Source organism: Rana temporaria, chromosome 13 (genome assembly GCF_905171775.1).
Source record: "Rana temporaria chromosome 13, aRanTem1.1, whole genome shotgun sequence".
In the NCBI taxonomy this organism is placed as follows: Eukaryota; Metazoa; Chordata; class Amphibia; order Anura; family Ranidae; genus Rana; species Rana temporaria.
Genome location: NC_053501.1, coordinates 42,371,612 through 42,391,700, shown reverse-complemented (window position 1 = coordinate 42,391,700; position 20,089 = coordinate 42,371,612). Strand labels below are relative to the sequence as shown.

Below are 20,089 nucleotides of genomic sequence, written 5' to 3'. Positions count from 1 at the left end.
ACTTGGAAGTGCAGTCGCTGTAGATCTGAAGGGGACATGCAAGGTAAATAAAAAACAGCATTTTAGCTTGCACATGATTGGATGATAAAATCAGCAGAGCTTCCCCTCATTTCAGAGATTCCCCTCAGATCTACAGCGATCTACAGCAACTGCACTTACAAGTGCACTTTTCAAGTGCACTTGTAGTACAAAGTGGATTTTGCTTTAGTAAATCAACCCCAATGTATTAAAGCAAGCTGATTAACATAACAGCCAGGCAACTGTCATTTTCTTTTTTTTTTTTCATATTTATTTGCGGCAACTGTCATTTTCAAATGGGGTTCAGTAATGGCAGAAACTATACTTCTCTGTGGCAGGTTACTTCTATATATATAAAACTCAACGTGTGTGTGTGTGTATGTATGTATGTATGTATGTATGTTCCAGCATCACGTCCAAACGGCTAAAGATATTAACATGAAACTTGGCACACATGTTACTTATATGTCAGCAACAAACATAGGATAGGTGGTTTAACCCTTACCCACCCCCATTTGCCATGGTCGGGGTTTTTCTTTAAAGTCCCATTCAACTCTATGGGAAATACATGTTACTTCATAACTTCCAAACGGCTGTACATATTTCGATAACACTTGGTCACATGTTACTTATATGTCCACTTAAACTATAGGATAGTTCATTTATCCCTTAACTACCCCCATTTGTGAGGGTCGGGGTTTTTGTTTAAAGTCCCATGCAAATCAATGGGAAATGTATGTTCCCACATAACTTCTGTACGCCTGGAGATATTTCAATAATACCTGGTACACATATTACTTATATGCCAAATAAAAATATATGACAGTTAAATTAACCCTTACCTACACCCTTATATAAAAGATGGGTATATTTATATTACTATGATTTTCCTCCCCAAAAGGTTAAGATAGGAAGACCGGGCAACGCCGGGTATTCAGCTAGTTAAATTAATAAAGTATGGGTAATCCCTGCGCTTAGGAAAAATAACAGTAGGTATGATAGACTGCAGCCCCCCCCCCCTAATAGATACCCCCAAATAGGGGTACTATAGGATGTAAATTGTGTGATGTGGGGGTAGTGGCGCTGTCTGTGCTCCTCCCTATAGATTGTAGGGGAAAATGGGAGAAGGGAAGATAAATTCCCATTTTCCTCTATAATCTATAGGGAGGAGCACAGACAGCGCCACTTCCCCCACATCACACAATTTACTTTAAATCAATACTTCTAGAAATTTGGAGAATGTGTTATCAAAGGCTAAAACATATGAAAAACTGTATTGTTCCTTTTGATAAATAGATAGATAAATAGATAGATAGATAGATATAAAATAGAGATAGAGATAGAGAGATAGATATATAGCAGGCGTCTCAAACTGGCTGCCCTCCAGCTGTTGCAAAACTACAAGTCCAATGAGGCATTGCAAGAATGACAGTTACCAGCATGACTCCCACAGGCAGAGGCATGATGGGACTTGTAGTTTTACAACAGCTGGAGGGCCACCAGTTTGAGACCCTTGATATATAGATATAGATAGATATATAGATAGATATAGATAGATTTTATATATATATATATATATATATATATTTCTATATATCTATATGATAGATAGATTAGATTAGATTATATATATATATATATATATATATCTATATATATATATATATCTCTCTCTATCTATCTATCCATCCATCTATATATCATATAGATAGATATAGATTAGATTAGATTATATATATATATATATATCTATATGATATATAGATGGATGGATAGATAGATGGAGATAATTCCCTAACCAAATCTAAGGATGGGTAAGCTGCAATATATTAACTATTTGTTCTTAGGTTTATATATATATATATATATATATATATATATATATATATATATATATATATATATATATATATATATATATAAACCTAAGAACAAATAGTTAATATATTGCAGCTTACCCATCCTTAGATTTGGTTAGGGAATTAATTTTTTTCGGGCAAAATAAATAAATACATTGTCTGCATACCTTACATTTCTGTCTATCCTGTTGAAAATGTTTGGGTGTATATAATACAAATCAAGAGCAGTCTATGGTTACAAAGCATCTCCTCCATAAATACAGTATAATGAGGGAGCTACCATATCTAAAAACTGGTAAATTATATTTTCTTGTTAGGCTAAGATACAGTTTAGAGTTTGTACATATAGGGGCTGGGTGAAACTTGGCAAAAGAATAACATAAGGTGTTACAATTTCAACCAAAACAAAAAAGAGAAATAAACACCATAAAATTACAAAGGCTTTTATTGCCATGTAATGGAATTTTTTTTATGAAAAGTATTTATTTTGTAAACATATACATCTACTTCTAGGATACTTCATCATGGCAAGATGGTACATAAATATTTTGTATTGTAAATCGGAGTACCTAGATTGACAAAGTCCGCTCTACCATGTTTAACAACTCTTAAAGCTTTTCTCATTGAAAACATTACAAAATTATGAAACTACTAAACTTTGTCACAAAGAAACACAAACTGCATACAGAAACTTTGGTTTATTTCCTTTGAAGTAAGGTAGAAAAGTTTTGGCAAACTGTTAACTCAGTAACATACACATTGGGACTTTGGATAATAATACTTTAATCCAAAGAAAAAGGGACTTTCACATAATCTTTAGAATGTCCAGAGTGTGAAATATTAAAATTAGACAAAAATGTTTTGGAAAAGCGACAGGTTGTCAAAAATGAAAGGCTAAAGCAAACTGGCTGAACAGGAATGTTTCAAAAGAATGAATGTCCTTTAGGCAGGTGTGTTCTTAGGTTACGTAATCTTTACAAGACCAGTAAACACAAAAACCCAAATTACAAAAAAAATATTAAAAAATAATAAACAAGTAACATTTTTATGAACACATACAGCATCGTTTCGGGTCCTAAATGCCCTTTCATTTGTGACTCTCGTGGAAGGTATACCCCTTTCCTCTGTTAGCTTCCTGCCCCATTTAAATCCGCTACAGGCAGCCTTTTGTCAGCCTAATAAAGATGAAAACATGGCTGCAAACAATTAATTCAAAGAAATAACATACTACATCAGGTCTTGTATTTATATGACGGCTCCTACTTACAGATTTGTTGATGTTCTTAGCATATTTGTACATAAAATAAATGCAATAGTGTATATGTACAGCCAAAACTTTTGGATAAATTGAGTAAGGATTGGAACCCTTGTCAGGTTGTTTTTTTTGCTGCCTGTGTACCTCATGCTGGGGAGATTTTTACTTTTTATATATCGCAAAAAAAAAAAAGGGATGTTACCTTCTGTATCTGAAACGTAATGCCCAACTGGGCTGGGTAAAGTAAAGATCCCCCTTGCATTGGAGCTGCGCCTGAACTGCAGAGGTCACTTTCTCATGTATGGGAAACTAATAACACTTTTACTTACCTTATCCGCTGTCCATGAACCCCCCCCCCCCCTAAACAATGTGGACTATACCCTGACATATTCGCACCTGGGGCAGGGCTATGATCCCTGTATCAATCTTGATGGAGGATCTTAGACTGCCGAAGTTCAGAAAGGAGGCTTCTGGAGCCTACAGGAGCAGAAGATCAGGTAAGTGCTTTACCTGGTCCCCTAGACATAAAGGTGCAGTTAACCCCTTGCATTGTGAGGGCAGTCCCACTGCAAGGAAGGACTTTTTGGGAGTTCGGCTTTGAAAAAAAAAAACTTTTGGCCATACATACACTTTCAGAGGACCTCTCAGCAGCCAGGTCCCAGTGGGATTGGTGCTGACCGGTCCTGCCTGCTCTCTGCAGAATGACACTTGCTTATGTGTAGGGTCAGTCCAGGGGAGCTGAAGAAGGCAGTGGGGCAAAGTTCACAGGGGAAGATCTGCTGACCACCTTCAGCCACCAGAGCTTCTTCTAGGGGAAGCAGCAGCTCTTCTCTCACCGCATGCCATAACCTGTGCTTGTCTCTGATGTCCATGGAAGGGAAGTGAACCCCACAAAGGGCACAGGGGTAGGTGAGCTGCCCCCTGTCTATGGGGCTGTAGGGCTGGTGGGTGATAAGGTGTTTGCGGAGGTAGGCATGTCTCCGGAATCTCTTGTGACAGTAAGGGCAGTGAAAAGCCTCCTCCTCGTTGCTTTCCTCAGGTGTGGGCTGTGAGCCCGGAGGGTGGCTGTCCTCCCGGCTCGGGGTGCGCAGGAGCGTAGTGGTTAGGGAGCTGTCCACATTCTGGTGGTTGTGACCTCTGGAGCTGTCCATACTCTGGTGGTTCTGACCCCTGGAGCTGTCCATACTCTGGTGATTCTGAACCCTGGAGCTGTCCATATTCTGGTGGTGCTGAACCCTGGAACTGTCCATACTTTGGTGGTGCTGAACCCTGGAGCTGTCCACATTCTGGTGGTGCTGAACCTTGGAGCTGTCCATACTCTGGTGATTCTGACCCCTGGAGCTGTCCACACTCTGGTGATTCTGACCCCTGGAGCTGTCCACACTCTGGTGGTGCTGAACCCTGGAGCTGTCCATACTCTGGTGGTGCTGAACCCTGGAGCTGTCCATACTCTGGTGGTGCTGAACCCTGGAGCTGTCCATACTCTGGTGGTGCTGAACCCTGGAACTGTCCATACTCTGGTGGTGCTGACCCCTGGAGCTGTCCATACTCTGGTGATTCTGACCCCTGGAGCTGTCCACACTCTGGTGTTGCTGACCCCTGGAGCTGTCCACACTCTGCTGGTGCTGAATCAGGCTGATCGCAGCTCCTCTCCCGTTGCTGTTCTCTTTCCCCTCCAGCGGCATCTGAACTTTCTTCCCCACTTCGCCCCCCATGGCCCTTGGCTTGTGCCACCTTCTATGTGATGCCAGGTTGGCCGGACAGCTGAATACCTTATCACATTCCGGGCACCTGTACTCCACCCGCACTATCCTGGAGCACTTATGCTGAGCCAGAGCGAAGGGGTCCGGGTACTGCTCCTTACACAGCTGGCAGATGAACTCCCCCAGTGGTGGGCGCTTGCCCAGGGGGCAGCGGGCAGTGACAGAGGGCTCCTCCGCCTTGATCTTCAAGCCCAGCACCGGGGAGGTGGTGACCTCATCGGTGAAGTGGAGCTTCCTGCTGGCTTTGTGCTTCTTGGACGGGACCTTGGTGGACCTGGGCGCTTCCTTGGCATGCAGCTTGGTGTCCTGGGGGGTGAGGAAGGGGTTGTGGTGTTGGGAGATGAGTTTCTCCATGGAGGAGAAGGCAGCGCTCACAGGGAAGGATTCTGCTGTCGCCGGAGAGCTGAGATATCGCTTAAAAAAAGTCTTCTTCATCTCCAGCCCCACAGGCTGTACAGGGCTGTATGGAAGGCTGATCCAGGCATTCTCCAAGCCTCCTCCAGCTTTCAAAGGGGGGGCATCACTGGGCACTTGCTGGGGGGCATCTTCAGCAGGTGGTTGCTTCTCACGATCAGTCCCCTCTGAACATGTGGGCACCATGGGGCTGTAAGGTGCCAGCACGTTGATGATGGCAAAATCTTGGGCTGAGCCGCTGTCCTCACAAGGGATCCTGTATGAGCCGCATGCTTTCCTGTTCCTCTTCACTAGGAATCCCCTCGGCATTATGCAGCAGCGCGGGGCACGGGCATCAGATGGGAGGGGGGCAGCTGTGTCTTCATAGCGCCCATCACTCCGCATTTATAGCAAGCCATGCACCTCTAAGCGATAAGCCTTCAGCCAATCAGGAGTTAGAGCCAAGCTGCTGGGCGAGGCTTGAGTGCCAAAATCAATGTGGTCCTGTCATAGGCACTTATGTGTAAAGAATGGGCATGCTATGCCATGGTTCAATAAACCCATTTCTAGGTGTGATAAGGGACCAGCTTTATATCCGATGATTGAGGCTGGTCCCTATGGGGCTCATTTACACTGCAATCCGGAGTTCACTTCGGTCTTTGCACTTATGGTGCAACTCTAATGCAGTTTCAGTGCATTATTTGGCATTAGTATGCTTTTTGTTTCTACTGAGTTGCATTTACATGTGTTTTGCAGTGTTTTCAGTTACATTCCGGTAGAAAAAAATGTATTAGTTCATGTATGCTGTTGGCATTTAAATTCGTTTTTTTCTCATATGTGTTTGAACTGCGTTTAACCACTTCCTTACTGGGCACTTAAACCCCCTTCCTGCCCAGAGGACTTTTTGCGATTCGGCACTGCGTCGCTTTAACTGACAAATGCGCGGTCGTGCGACGTGGCTCCCAAACAAAAATGATGTCCTTTTTTTCCCACAAATAGAGCTTTCTTTTGGTGGTATTTGATCACCTCTGCGGTTTTTATTTTTTGCGCTATAAACAAATATAGAGCGACAATTTTGAAAAAATAAATATTTTTTACTTGTTGCTATAATAAATGGCTCAATTTTTTTTAATTTTTATCCTCAGTCTAGGCCGATACGTATTTTACATATTTTTAGTAAAAAAAAAATCGCAATAAGCGACTGGTTTGCGCAAAAGTTATAGCGCCTACAAAATCCAAAATTTTTATTTTTTTTTTACTAGTAATGGTGGCGATCTGCGATTTTTATTGCAACTGCAACATTATGGCGGACACTTTTGACACATTTTTGGCACCATTCACATTTATACTGCAATCAGTGCTACAAATATGCACTAATTACTGTATAAATGTGACTGGCAGGGAAGGGGTTAACACTAGGGGGTGAAGAAGGGGTTAAATGTGTACCCTATATAGTGTTCTAACTGTGGGGGAAGGGGGGTGACTGGGGAAGGTGACCGATCTGTGTCCCTATGTACAAGAGACACAGATCCGTCTCCTTTCTCCCTGACATGACGCTGTCATTGAGAGAGCCGGCAATGAGAAATGATCTCATATGTTTACATATGAGATCATCTCTCATTGGCCGCACAGATCGCCTAGCAAACGGCCACTCCGATTGGCCGTTCAGGGCGATCTGTGATTGGCTGTGTCCAAGGGACATGGCCAGCACAGAAGTTCCCCGCTGCGCGCTCGGGAAACACGGAAAGGGGCGGCCGTAAAAAGACAGCGCCCCAGAGAAGTAGAACCACCCTGCGGCCGTATATAGTCGTACGGCTGTCGGGAAGTGGTTAAAAATACATTCAACTGCATCTGGTGTAAGGCTAGGCTCACACTGTTGCAGGTGGTGCAGCTCACGTTTGCACAGGCGCAGCAGGCAATTTATTTGAATGGGCTTCTGCAACTGTGGAAAATGCAGGGAAAAAAATTCCGACCCTTTTTCAAGATTTATTTGATTTACAAGCAATTCCGTGACAGTGTACACCTAGCCTAATGCCCCGTACACATGATCAGAATTTTTCGATAGTTTGTTGCCCCATCAGAGTTTTTCATCGGACTTTAGATATAGAAAAAAAAAAGATAGAACATGTTCTATATTTTTCCCATGTGATTTGGCCGGGCAAAAGCCCGATCGTGTGTACGTGGCATAAGTCTCATTTACACCACAATATTAGGAAAAAAGACTGCACTAACGAAAAATAAAAAATAACATCAATAAAGATCAAAGGCAGCAATAAAATGAGATAAACATAAATAACATAGTACAAAAGATAAGGACGAAAACGTACTTACAGCAAGTAGCGTGGTTAAAAACATGTATAAGTTGCCGGCCGGCACTATAGGAGCCCTTCCTCCAAACGTAACAATGCGGTGACGTCAGTGTGCGCCGTTCCAGACGCGTTTCGTCATCAGTAGACAATATCATTGATAACGTCTACTTGATGACGAAACGCGTCTGGGACAGCGCACACTGACGTCACCGCGTTGTTACGTTTGGAGGAAGGGCTCCTATAGTGCCAGCCGGCAACTTATACATGTTTTTAACCACGCTACTTGCTGTAAGTACGTTTTTGTCCTTTTTTTAATTTTTTTTATACGGAGTTACACTATTGGTCCGTTTTCTTTCATATCCATGAACCGAGGGCCTGTTCATCTGTGAGTAAGCGATCGCACCCTTCTTATCTGTTCTTGGAATCCCTCTTGGCTCGGTGTCCTTATCCTGTGGATGGAGTTTCAATTGGCCTATTAACCCTGTGGTTGTGGTAAGCGGCTTTCCATTAGGTGGTGGTCTCCTCACAAGAAGTCATTCTCATGGTGGTGTTTGTTTATCCTGCTCGTGGGGTCCGCCTTGATCCCTTAATCGTTATTTGGAACTATATTGTTTTTATTAATATTTTCTATCTACCCACATTTAAGTTTTTATTTTGGGGTTCAGATACTTTGGCAATATATTGAGTACTGGCACCCTGTTGCCGGTCTATTCCATTGGCGCAGTTTATCATTTACACCACAATCTCTGTGTTCACTGAGCGCTTCTTATTGATTTAAAGGAGTTGTAAAGGAAAAAAAATGTTTTGCTGAAATTACTGTTTACAGGGTATAGAGACATAATAGTTAACTGATTCCTTTTAAAAATGATTACAAATAGATAAAAATCAATCATATAATGTACCTACAGTTTCAGTTTTGTTTTTGCATGCTGTTTCCTGCTTTTGTGATGTCCAGAGACACAGAGCCAATACAGGTCAGTGATGGTTTGTAAAACGAAACTGTTGGTGTTGAGCGGTTTTAGACACACCGTAATCACACCTCCTTGATTAGTGACCACAGAGAGAAAGCTCCCATGACTTTTTTCATCAGGAAACAGACAACCAGGAAGTGTTCAGAACAGAAAAGGATTACAGCAACATCGGAGCAAAAACGAACAATGAGGACATGAAACCACGACTGCAGTAAGGTAAAGGAAGCTATTAAGCTAAAAAAATAAATTCCTTTAGTGACCCTTTAAATTCATTCTCTTTACTAAGTTGCATTTCACATGCATTCATGCACATTTGTTGTGTGTTTGCTTGCGTTTGTTTTTGTACATTTGTGGTGCATTTTTAAACACGTATGAAAGCACTGCTATGGTGTAAATTAAGATAATTGGAATCCAGTAATTTTTCTTGCATATGCATTTGTACTGTGTTTTTGCTACATTAAAAATGCACATCACTGCATCTGTTGTTAAAGAGCCCTAAAAGGAACCCTTATTCATTTGAACAGTGCTGTAACATCAACTACAGACTCTATGGTTAAAGACAAAAACACTCAACCCATTGTGCACTTGCTGAGCTCTTGTATTGGCAGTTATTATCTTAACTAATGAGTGGGATAATGAAGATTATGGTTTCTTTTAGAAATGGGACTTTAGTTACCTCAAACGTTCATCATCATTGTTAAATAAGCATTTAACTATCACAGTGCCGCAACCAAATAGTACATTTTTTATTTGATATGAAGAGGCATGAGAATTAGAAAGATGGTCTGTCACAAATATTAAAAGCGGTAGCATTTGGAGATGCCTTAAACATTTTTAGCATAGTGGTGTAGTGGTTAGCACTTTCGCCAAGCAGCAAAAGGGTCACTGGTTCAAAACCACGGCATTACCATGCTGGTAGGTTAATTGGTTCCTGTCTAAATTGGCCCTAGTGTGTATATGAATGAATAAGAGTCCCTGCCTTTAAGGAGCTTACAATGTATATGTTAGGCACTGTGTAAATTGACGGCACTATATAAGTAACAGAAACAAAATAAATAAATAATCATTTGCTAAGCAGCCATTTGGCATGGCAAATAACGTTATATTGGAGTCAATTAGAAAATGGAAAATTCAACTGTAGGCAGAGTCTAGTGAAAATGGTGCCTATGGCTAGCACTGAAACTGCATCCTTGTCAAAACATTTGAAACCCATCTTTCAGATAACCAGGGACATGGCGGGGACAGAGAGGGACACTGGGGCTGAAATTTTTGGGGGGGGGCGCAAACAAACTGAAAAAAATAAATAAAACATCAATTGCAGCAACTGTGCCCATCAAGCGCAGTCACTGTGTCCATCAAACGCAGCCACTACCCTATGTGGATCCGGTCTGGCCAGTCATCGGCTGTCTTGGGTGCACCTGTCACTCCCCTCCCCATGCAGAAAGAGAAATATTATCAATTGCTGTGCCGGTGCCGCGCTTCAGCAGGGCGTGGCGCCGGGAGCTACATTAATGCGGGAGGCGGCCGTGGGAGGACGGGTGGGGTTTTTCATGCAGGGGGGTGGCTTTTTGCCGCCCCCTCCCCATGGCGCCTATGACACTTGCCATGGCTACCATACCCTAGATACGCCACTGACTGTAGGATATTTTTTTAAAAAGATAAAGTAAGAAACATCATATAAAGATTAGACATAGAATTTCGGGTGGACGTGGTCCATCCTCAGGCAGAGCACGTTTGTCTCTGTTTAGTGATGCTTCCCCTCTTCATTCGCTATGACCCAAGCTGACACTAGTGTGCAGTCCATCACAGTTGTCAGAGACTTATTCTGTAATTGCCCCAGCATCATGCATGGAGGAGTCAGCTGAATTATTTGAACACAGTGTCAGCCACTTGCTTGAGGATGCACAGACATTGCTTGATTCTGATGTTGGTTCTGAGGTAGAGAAAGGGGAGGGAGCCTACATAGAGGGGAGAACACTGAAACAAAAAATTGTCATTCACATTTCCCCAGCCACAGCGTAATGCCAAGTTGGCCTTGGGGTTTATGAGGATGGACGGGGTGATGAGGATGAGGTCACTGACCCGACTTGGGGGCCAGATACAGCAGAGGAGGAAAGTGATGAGGTGGCACAACCCCAACAAGGTCGGATGTCCTCCAGAGGCAGACATCATGGAAGAGTAGAGAGCAGCCACCCTATCCCATCAGATTGTGGAGCTGTTATCTCCCGGTCCACTTCCCACAGATCAGCTGTGTGAGCCTTTTTTTAGCACATGGGCAATATCTGCTGCAAACAGATCAAGTGTGGCAAAAACACCAGCAATTTGGGTACCAAATGCTTGACATTTGACCTCCCACCACTCTGCCCATTGACAAAAGTGCCACATAAAAGAGACCCAGGCCAGGAGCCAGGTCTGTAGCCATTTTAGGTGGTCATAAACAGCCAGTGTTCGGTTGGATGAAATTCAGCAGGAATTCCACCTACCTGTAAACTGCTTGATTTGTGACATGCCCACCAGGTGGAACTCAACTTTGGCAATGCTGTAGCGGCTGCACATGTCCTTGCAGAGGGAGCACAGGAGGAAATATTTTGAGAACACCTACAGTCTCGTGAAAAATGTAGTTTGAGGCTTCTGTTGGTCAAAGGAGGATCGGTGGAGAAGTGATGCATTTTAAAAGATTTTCAACATCTGCATCATATGGTGGAAGATTATCCAGGGGCAAAAACAGACTTGGAGAGTTTTCCAGAACACAATCCTCTGGGTTACTGGGTCATGAGAATAGACCACTTGCCAGAACTTGCCCAGTATGCAATTGAGCCGCTAGGCTGCCCTACTTTCAGCGTACTTTCTGAACAAGCATGCAGTGCTTTTTACGTCCATCCAAAAGGCTGCAAAGTTCCCCAATACGAAAATCTACGAATACACACAAATTTCTCACTACATCACTTCCCTAAGAATGACCTGTCCTACATGACTGCTTTGGAATCCTTGTGCAAGAATTTCGATAAACGTTCTGTTCATATTTCAGTATTGTACACTGAATTAATATCTTTACCCAAAATTGCCTTAGATAATAAAATGAGAAACAGATTTAGTTATAGAATTGGAACAGGTCGAATCGTATAAGATGGCGAGCTACTTCTCAAAATCTTGTATAAATACATCTATCATTGGAGCCAACTATAAAATACTACTTTGGTGGTACATGGTCCCGACTGGATTGGCCTCCTTTGTTCCAGGAGCCTCTGCATTATGCTTCTGTGGTTGCACACTCCACTGATGGTGGACATGTCTCAAAGTAAAAGCGTTATTGGATACGCATCAATAATTTTTTTTTTCCTGACCCAAGTGATTCTAAAAGGCAGAAGGTTGTTCATCTTAATGCATTATATGCATTAAGATAAAAAGCCTTCAGTGTACAACAGCCCACCTAATACTTATCTGAGCCCCATCTCGATTAAGCGATGAATGGACACAGAGCAGTGTCTCAACTCATGTGCCCCATAGCAAGCTGCTTGCTGTGGGAGCACTCGGCAGGAGAGAGTGTTCAGGAGCGCTGGCGAGGGACCTGAGAAGAGGAGGATCTGGACTGCTCTGTGAAAAACCACTAGAGAGAGCAGGTAGGTATAACATGTTTGTTATTTTTAAAGAAAAAAAAATAAGGCTTTAATATCACTTTAGGAAATCAAAGCAACAAGGGGCTATCCTGTGCAAGAGGCTCCGAGATATGTGAAAAGGTTGATTTCCTTTATATTTATAGCGGCACAAATTTCCATCGCACAATCCTGGAAGTCAGCTATATCACATTTGATATGTTCAAACCTAAGCGATCTTGAATCATGATAAATGAAAGACTTTCTGCACTTCTTAATGACAAAGTAAAGTTGTTTGAAAAGGTTTGGGATCCATGGATGTCCTACCTCTTGGGAAATGACTAGTGTTGTCATTATTTTTCCTATAGAACGGATGGTTACTTGGTTCTGTCCCCTTTATTTTCTTTCTTTTTCTTGATCCTCTGTCACAACATCCCAGGCAATGCAGTGCCTGTGATTTTGACTGGGGCAGGGCAGTGGAGAGGACCTCTCTCTAGAGATATTCTTCCTGTTTGCCCAATCTGGGCAGGTTTGCTCTGTCTCAGATTGACACATTGGATTGGAAAAAAACATTTCACACATATTGACTAGGGCCAGCAGGGTCCCGTTCACTTGCTGTTACCTTGTTTGCCTGCAGATTTTGTACTTGTTGGCTCGAACTTTCAAAGTCACATAAGCTGATTTGTACATCACTGCCTGCAACCTAAGTTGTGAAATTTGTTTTGCATTTGCTTTTCATTCTCTTTTCATAGGATGTGTTCTCTATTCCTTACTCTTTCTATGTATGGGAGACAAATGTACTGATGTGTCAATCTCATTATGTTTTGTATACCCCTTTAATGAAAACAATACAAATTATTTAAAAATAAATAAACATTACAGTGTATTATCTGAGAGACAATAGCCACAAATACTTTTCAGTGCTGAAACACGAATAGTCCACAAACTGAGATACAAAGTACATTTATCCTGCAGTAAACAATAGAAATTCGGCAGTTGAGGTAAAGCTGCAGAAGCATTACATGACACCTTTACAGTGCCAAAGCACAAAGCAAACTGCAAAGAACAACGTATCCTTATCCTGCACCGAATAAAACTATTGCTGCTAAATGACAATCCTGAATCCAAATCTGAATGTGTTTTTAAACAAAGCAGCTGGGGGATCCATGGTGACATCAATGACCATATATTGTTATTTGCTTATTTAATGCAAAGTGAATTAACTCGAGACAGCCTGTCAGATAAAAGCTGACCATACATGTTAGAAAATAGTTTGAAAAATATCTGACACGACGGTTCATTTTTTCATCATTAAACTTTGCATTTCGAGAATCAAAAGGAGCCTTTAACCTTTAACTTTTGCTCAAGTCGTTACACGGTGGCAGGTCGGCTCTCCTGCGCAAATTGTCGTACCTCTACGGTTACGGGTGGGTGCGTGCTGCCGGAGCATGTCCATGGGTCGGGTGGACTCGATGTCCGTCAGCGACCTGCGATCGCCTAGTACAGAGGCAGACAAGAGGCAAACAAGCGGATCTCGGTTCTGACAGGGGACATGTCAGATCTTCTGTTCCCAATGATTGAGAACAGTGATCTGTGTCATGTCCCAGTGAGTGCATCCTCCCTATAGTTAGAACACTCCTAGGGAACACACTTAAGCCAGGTCCGGCTTAAAAAAAAGCTGCTGACTTTTAATAAGGACACTTACCTGTCCAGGGTGCCCGCGATGTCGGGAGCCAAAGCCAAACAATCGATCGGGTCTCAGCTGTCCCGCCACCATCCTCGGTGAAGGAATCCGGAAGTGAAGCGGACACACACACACACACAAGGTCCAGGCAGCGCGACGAAAAAAAGAAAGAAGACCCACCGCAGATAAGAAAGAGGCAGATTAGGAGATCTGCCTAGTAACAGCCACTTCTGGTAAGTATAAAAAAAAATCGAATTTTTGGCTATTTCTTTTTTTAGGGTGGACCTCCGCTTTAACCCCTTAATCGTCCCGCAAATATTTAAAACCAAAGAGGTGATCAAATACCACCAAAAGAAAGCTCTGTTTGTGGGAAAAATGATGTCAATTTTGTTTGGGTACAGCGTCGCATGACTACACAATTGTCAGTTAAAGCGATGCAGTGCCGTATTGCAAAAAATGGTTTGGTCATTAAGGGGACAAATCCTTCCGGTCCCTAAGGCTGGATTCACACCTTTGCATTTTTTGTGCTTTTTTGTCCACAGTCCATAGAACATGGTTTCCTATGGAACACGTTCTGTAGTAAAAATCTGCAAAAAGCACTAAAAATGCCTAGGTGTAAATCCAGCCTAAGTGGTTACTATACGCTTAATGGGATTTTTTTTACCAAAAACATGTAGCAGAGTACATATGGGCCAAAATTTATCAAGAAATTCTATTTTTTTTTTTTATTATTGGATATGTTTAATAGCAGAAAGTAAAAAAAAAAAAATTTCACAAATATGTCGGACTTTTTTGTTTATAGCGCAATAAAAAAAATGTAGAGGTGATCAAATACCACTAAAAGAAAGCTCTATTTGTGAGGAAAGAAGGCAGAAATTGTATTTGGGTACATCCTTGCACGACCACGCAATTGTCAGTTAAAATAACGCTGTAGACATTTGCGGTTCGTTTCGTTCCGAATTGAAATTCAGACAAAAACTTAAATGTTTCAGAAGTTCTGATGTGTTCCGAATTAAATTAGTCCCGAATTTAAACGAATCTCAAATACCAAAAAAAATGTGGATGAAATTTGAATTTGAATGGTTTTTGAATACTTTTCTAATTAGAATAGTTTTCAAATTCGAATAGTTTTCCAATAAAAATTAAAGAACTAGAATAGAAAAAAAAATTGAATAGTAAAGGATATAACACAAAATAAAAGAATAGAATGTAATCAAGTAAAACAGAACAAGATAGAATAGAAAATAAAAGAACGGAATAGACTAGAATATAATAGAAACAAATAGACCAGAATAGCATAAAAATAATATAGCCATCTTCTGAAATTCGAATTTCAAATAGAATAAATTTGAATACATAAGAAAATAATAGAATATAATAGAATAGTATAGAAAAAACAAATTTTGAATAGAATACATTTTAATTTGAATAGAAAAGAATAGAATAGAAAATAAAATAATAGAAGAGAAAATAATAGAATAGAACAAATAGAAAAATAACATAATTTAAAAAAAAATAGAATAGAATTGAAAGAATATATCCATTTCCCAAAATTCTAATATAACCAATTAGAATTTAAATAGTATAGAAAATAACAGATTAGCATAGGAAGATGGTAATATTCATTCTATTCTATTGTTTTTTCTATACTTGTGTTATCTTCTATTGTATTCTTTTATATGCTATTCAAATTTGAATTGATTCTATTTGACTTTTTGAAAATGGTTATTTATATTACTTTGTATTATATTCTAGTCCATTCTATTCTCTTCTTTTATTTTTTATCCTATTTTTTTCTGTTTTACTCTATATATTATATTATTTTATTGTCCGTTATATTCTTTTCTATTCTATCATTTTTTTTTCTATTCTTTGCCTTTTTTCTATTTTGATAATTGGAAAATCTTTCGAATTCGATAACTATTCGAAAACTTTTGCCGTATAACAAAAAATGGCCTGGTCATGATGAGGGGTAAATCTTCCAGAGGTCAAGTGGTTAACCACTTAAGGACCACCGCACGCCGATGTACGTCGACAGAATGGCACGACTTGGCAAAAGGGCGTACAGGTACGTCCCCTTTAAGATCCCATCAGCAGGTCGCTGACCTCGGTCCTGAGCTCCGTGACTGCGGGATCCGCGGACCCGATTGCCGCCGGTGTCCAGCGATCACAGAGCTGAAGAACAGGGAGAGGTGAGTGTAAACAAACCTTTCCCCATTCGTCCTAGTGGCAGTGTCAGTGATCGTCTGTTCCCTGTCATAGGGAACAACGATCAGTGACGTGCCACGCCCCCTACAGTAAGAATCGCACACAAAGGTGCACTTCACCCCTACAGCGCCACCTAGTGGTTAACCCCTTCACTGCCAGTGTCCTTTTCACAGTAATCAGTGAATTTTTATAGCACTAATCGCTGTAAAAATGACAATGGTCCCAAAAATGTGTCAAAAGTGTGTCCACCATAATGTCGCAGTCATGATAAAAAAAAATCGCTGATCGCCGCCATTACTAGTAAAAAAAAAATATGAATAAAAATGCCATAGAACTATCCCCTATTTTGTAGACGCTATAACTTTTGCGCAAACCGATCAATAAATGCTTATTGCAATTTTTTTTACCAAAAATATGTAGAAGAATCCGTATCGGCCTAAACTGAGGAAAATTATTTTATTTTATTACCGTATTTATCGGCGTATACCGCGCACTATTTTGCCCTGAAAATCAGGGCAAAATCGTGGGTGCGCGATATACGCCGATACCCGCTTTCCCGCCACGAGTTTGAATACTGCGCCAGCATATACCGAGCGCAGTACACTCGTGTATCTTAGGGCAGTCTCGGCGCCTCTCGCACTGACGTCCTGAGCGTACAGGACGTCAGCGCGACAGTTGCCGAGCCTGCCCGACGATACACGAGTGTACTGCGCTCGGTATATGCCGGCGCAGTATTCAAACTCGTGGCTGGAAACGAGCGGGGAGGACGCGAGGACGCCGCAGAAGGACACCCGACCCGCCAAAGACGGACGCCCGACCCGCCAAAGACGGACGCCGGACCTGCCGAAGAGGACACCCGAAGCCAAAGAAGGACGCCGGACCCGACGAGGCCGCCGATGGACGCCGCGCAAGACACCAAAACTGTAAGTACAAAAAACTTTTTTTCCACAGGATTGGGGGCCACTTTAGGGAGCGTGTTATACCGTGATAAATACGGTATATATTTTTTAGGGATATTTATTATAGCAAAAAGTAAAAAATATAGAATTTTTTTCAAAATTGTCGCTCTATTTATGTTTATAGCGCAAAAAAATAAAAAACCGCAGAGGTGATCAAATACCACCAAAAGAAAGCTCTATTTGTGGGAAAAAAGGATGCCAATTTTGTTTGGGAGCCACGTCGCACGACCGCGCAATTGTCAGTAAAAGCGACACACTGCTGAATCGCAAAAAGTGGCCTGGTCCTTTAGCTACAAAATTGGTCCGGGGCTGAAGTGGTTAAAGAAGAAAGAAGCAACATTGGGGAAGCATTGATAACTCTGTAAAAGTTACACATACATATTAGTTAGATGGGAGGGGATGGGGTCAGAAAGTAATGCACATTTCACATCACTTGGCCCTTCTGGCCACCTGTTGGTCTTCCCAAGTACTGAAATGCAGAACATACTTCAAGGTGCTTCACTTTCTATAACAAACAAACACAATGACTTGAAATGTGTAGAAATAAATTCTGCGGACCACAGTCACGGACAATGTGTTGTCATTGATGCTTCGAGGGGTTAAAGCTCTTGAAACAAACTTGTTTTCAATAAGTGTTTGTCTGTGTTTATGTTGGTATTCAGGATAATCACATCCAGCTAAACACATACCTGCTGGTTGCTCTCTCCCTGATCTTTCATTAGAGGAATCTAAACTCTCCCAGAGCTGCACCTAATGAATGTTACATGTGTGATTAGGGTGCATCGGCCGTGCAGCGGGTTGGATTCGGAGTAATCTGCCTTTCAGAGCAGTTTCAGCGTGAATCCCATTAATTGCCTGAATTCTTCCAGATGTCCTTTCAGTTTTACAGGAATTTCAATGTGCCTAGCAGCAGGGGTAACGAGAAGCAATAAACTGTTAACAGGCCTCCATGACTAAACGAAGGCTGCCTTCATTTTCATTAATAACACATCTCCACTCACCCTCCCGATGCTTTGATTTCCCTGCGTCAATCTCAGCAGAAAAGTAAAACTCAACCTCTCTAACGTCGTCTAATTCCACCACCAGCCCTGTGTACCGTCTGAAGAAACCAAATCCCTGATTGACTCCTGGGAGTACATTTTCTAGCTGCAGAAATTCAAGGGCTTAATCTGTTTCTCCAAACACAGAGAGGCTCATCTCTACAGAGGGCAGGCCCGAATCACTGGAAGGACTCGTATACCTAGGAGTGACTGGCATGAACTCCAGCGTACTATTCTGTCCTACCTAAAGGAGAATATGTTCTGGCACAAATACAGGGACTGCCATAGCTACCGCTTTTCCTAGTTGCCCTGCTGACTCTCTGGTTTCAGTCATTTTGAGTCACTGGCTTAACCGCTTGCCGACCGCTGCAAGACTATTTACGTCGGCAGAATGGCAAGGCTGTGCATATGGACATACCTGTACATCCCCTTTAAATCTTGTGGGTGCGTGCGCGCCCGCCACGGAGTCCGTGAGTGTGACCGTGGGTCCCGCGGGCTGGGTGCCCGCAATCGTGTCACGGAGCTGAAGAACAGGGGGATGCCTGTGTAAATAAGGCATTTCCCTGTTCTGCCTTGTGACAGAACACTGATCTACGTCTCCCTGTCATTGGGAGCAGTGATCAGTGTTGTGTCACATCTAGCCCAGCCCCACCACAGTTAGAATCACTCCCTAGGACACCCTTTTCCCCTTCTCTGCCTGTGTCATTTACACAGTAATCGGTGCATTTTTATAGCACTGATCACTGTATATATGACAATGGTCCCAAAATAGCATCAAAAGTGTCCGATGTGTACGCCATAATGTCGCAGTCACGATAAAAATCGCAGATCGTCGCCATTACTAATAAAAAAAATTATAAAAAAAATTCTATAACTCTATCCCCTTTTTTGTAGACGCTATAAATTTTGCACGAACCAATATACACTTATTGCGATTTTTTTTTTTAACCAAAAATATATAGAATACATATCGGCCTAAACTGAGGATTTATTTTATATATATATATATATATATATATATATATATATCTCTGTTTGAGCATACACTTAAACATAAGTCGGCTTAGATTCTGAGTTAGGTCGGCTTATCTACTGATAAGCCGGCCTAACTCTTACTGAATCTACTTAAAGAGCTAATCGTTTTTTATTCATCTCTAACCTACAAACTCTGTGTTCCAATCTAGCATTCATGTCATTTTCTGATTACAATTAACAAATATTTGTCAATTCTAACTCGTATGTTAATTACCCTGCTTTTGTTCTGCGTAAAGATGTAATCGGCTGATTGCTGAGACATATTTGAAAAAAATTGTTACGACCTTTGCAAAATTTCCCACATAAATGACAGCCATCTTTTACGCCTACAGAGACCATACAAGTATTCTCAATTTTTGGGCACATAGACTTATTTGAAAGAAATGTGTATTGTATTTTCAGTGAACACATTTTTTACTACTCTAATCATCCAGCAAAAAAGGATGAATTAGTCATGGAAGAGTCTGTCCAGTTCATAAAAGCAGGTAAAGGCTTTCATTGGAAGATTCGTGCTTCTAAAGAAATCTGTTGATAAAAAAAAACACCACCTTTAGAATCAAACACAAGTATTCTGTGTCCAATACTTAAACTTCAAATGCCTTAACATATTTTTTTATTTCTTAATTGTCATATAACCATGTGTATGATTTGTGGGAAAGTTTTGCTTGGAAATGCCTTAAAAGGAAGAAAAAAAATCCTGACAGACTTCAATGGCAGCATATGTTTGGATAGCCCGTTCTCGCTCCTACCCCATAGGACCCTACTCCCAAAATGTTCAGGCTGAGCCAAAGGCCACGAATTGAGAAAGTGCATAAAGTGACTGGAATCCAAACAAATTTATTAAAAGTATGATAAAACTCACATGTTAAACGCTCATCATAGGCTTGTCAGATGTTATGGTACCAAAAGCGATGTTGTGCATCCACATCGCTTTTGGTACCATAACATCTGACAAGCCTATGATGAGCGTTTTACATATGAGTTTTATCCTACTTTTAATAA

At 41.4% G+C, this 20,089-nt stretch overlaps 1 protein-coding gene across 1 annotated transcript; it reads right to left on the bottom strand.

Moving 5' to 3' along the window:
• Positions 1–2,304: 2,304 nt before the first annotated feature.
• On the bottom strand, positions 2,305–5,650 carry INSM2 (INSM transcriptional repressor 2). Its single transcript, XM_040332701.1, has one exon. It carries the CDS (start codon positions 5,616–5,618, stop codon positions 3,777–3,779), a length of 1,842 nt encoding a protein of 613 aa, XP_040188635.1. The 5' UTR covers positions 5,619–5,650; the 3' UTR covers positions 2,305–3,776.
• Positions 5,651–20,089: the final 14,439 nt, after the last annotated feature.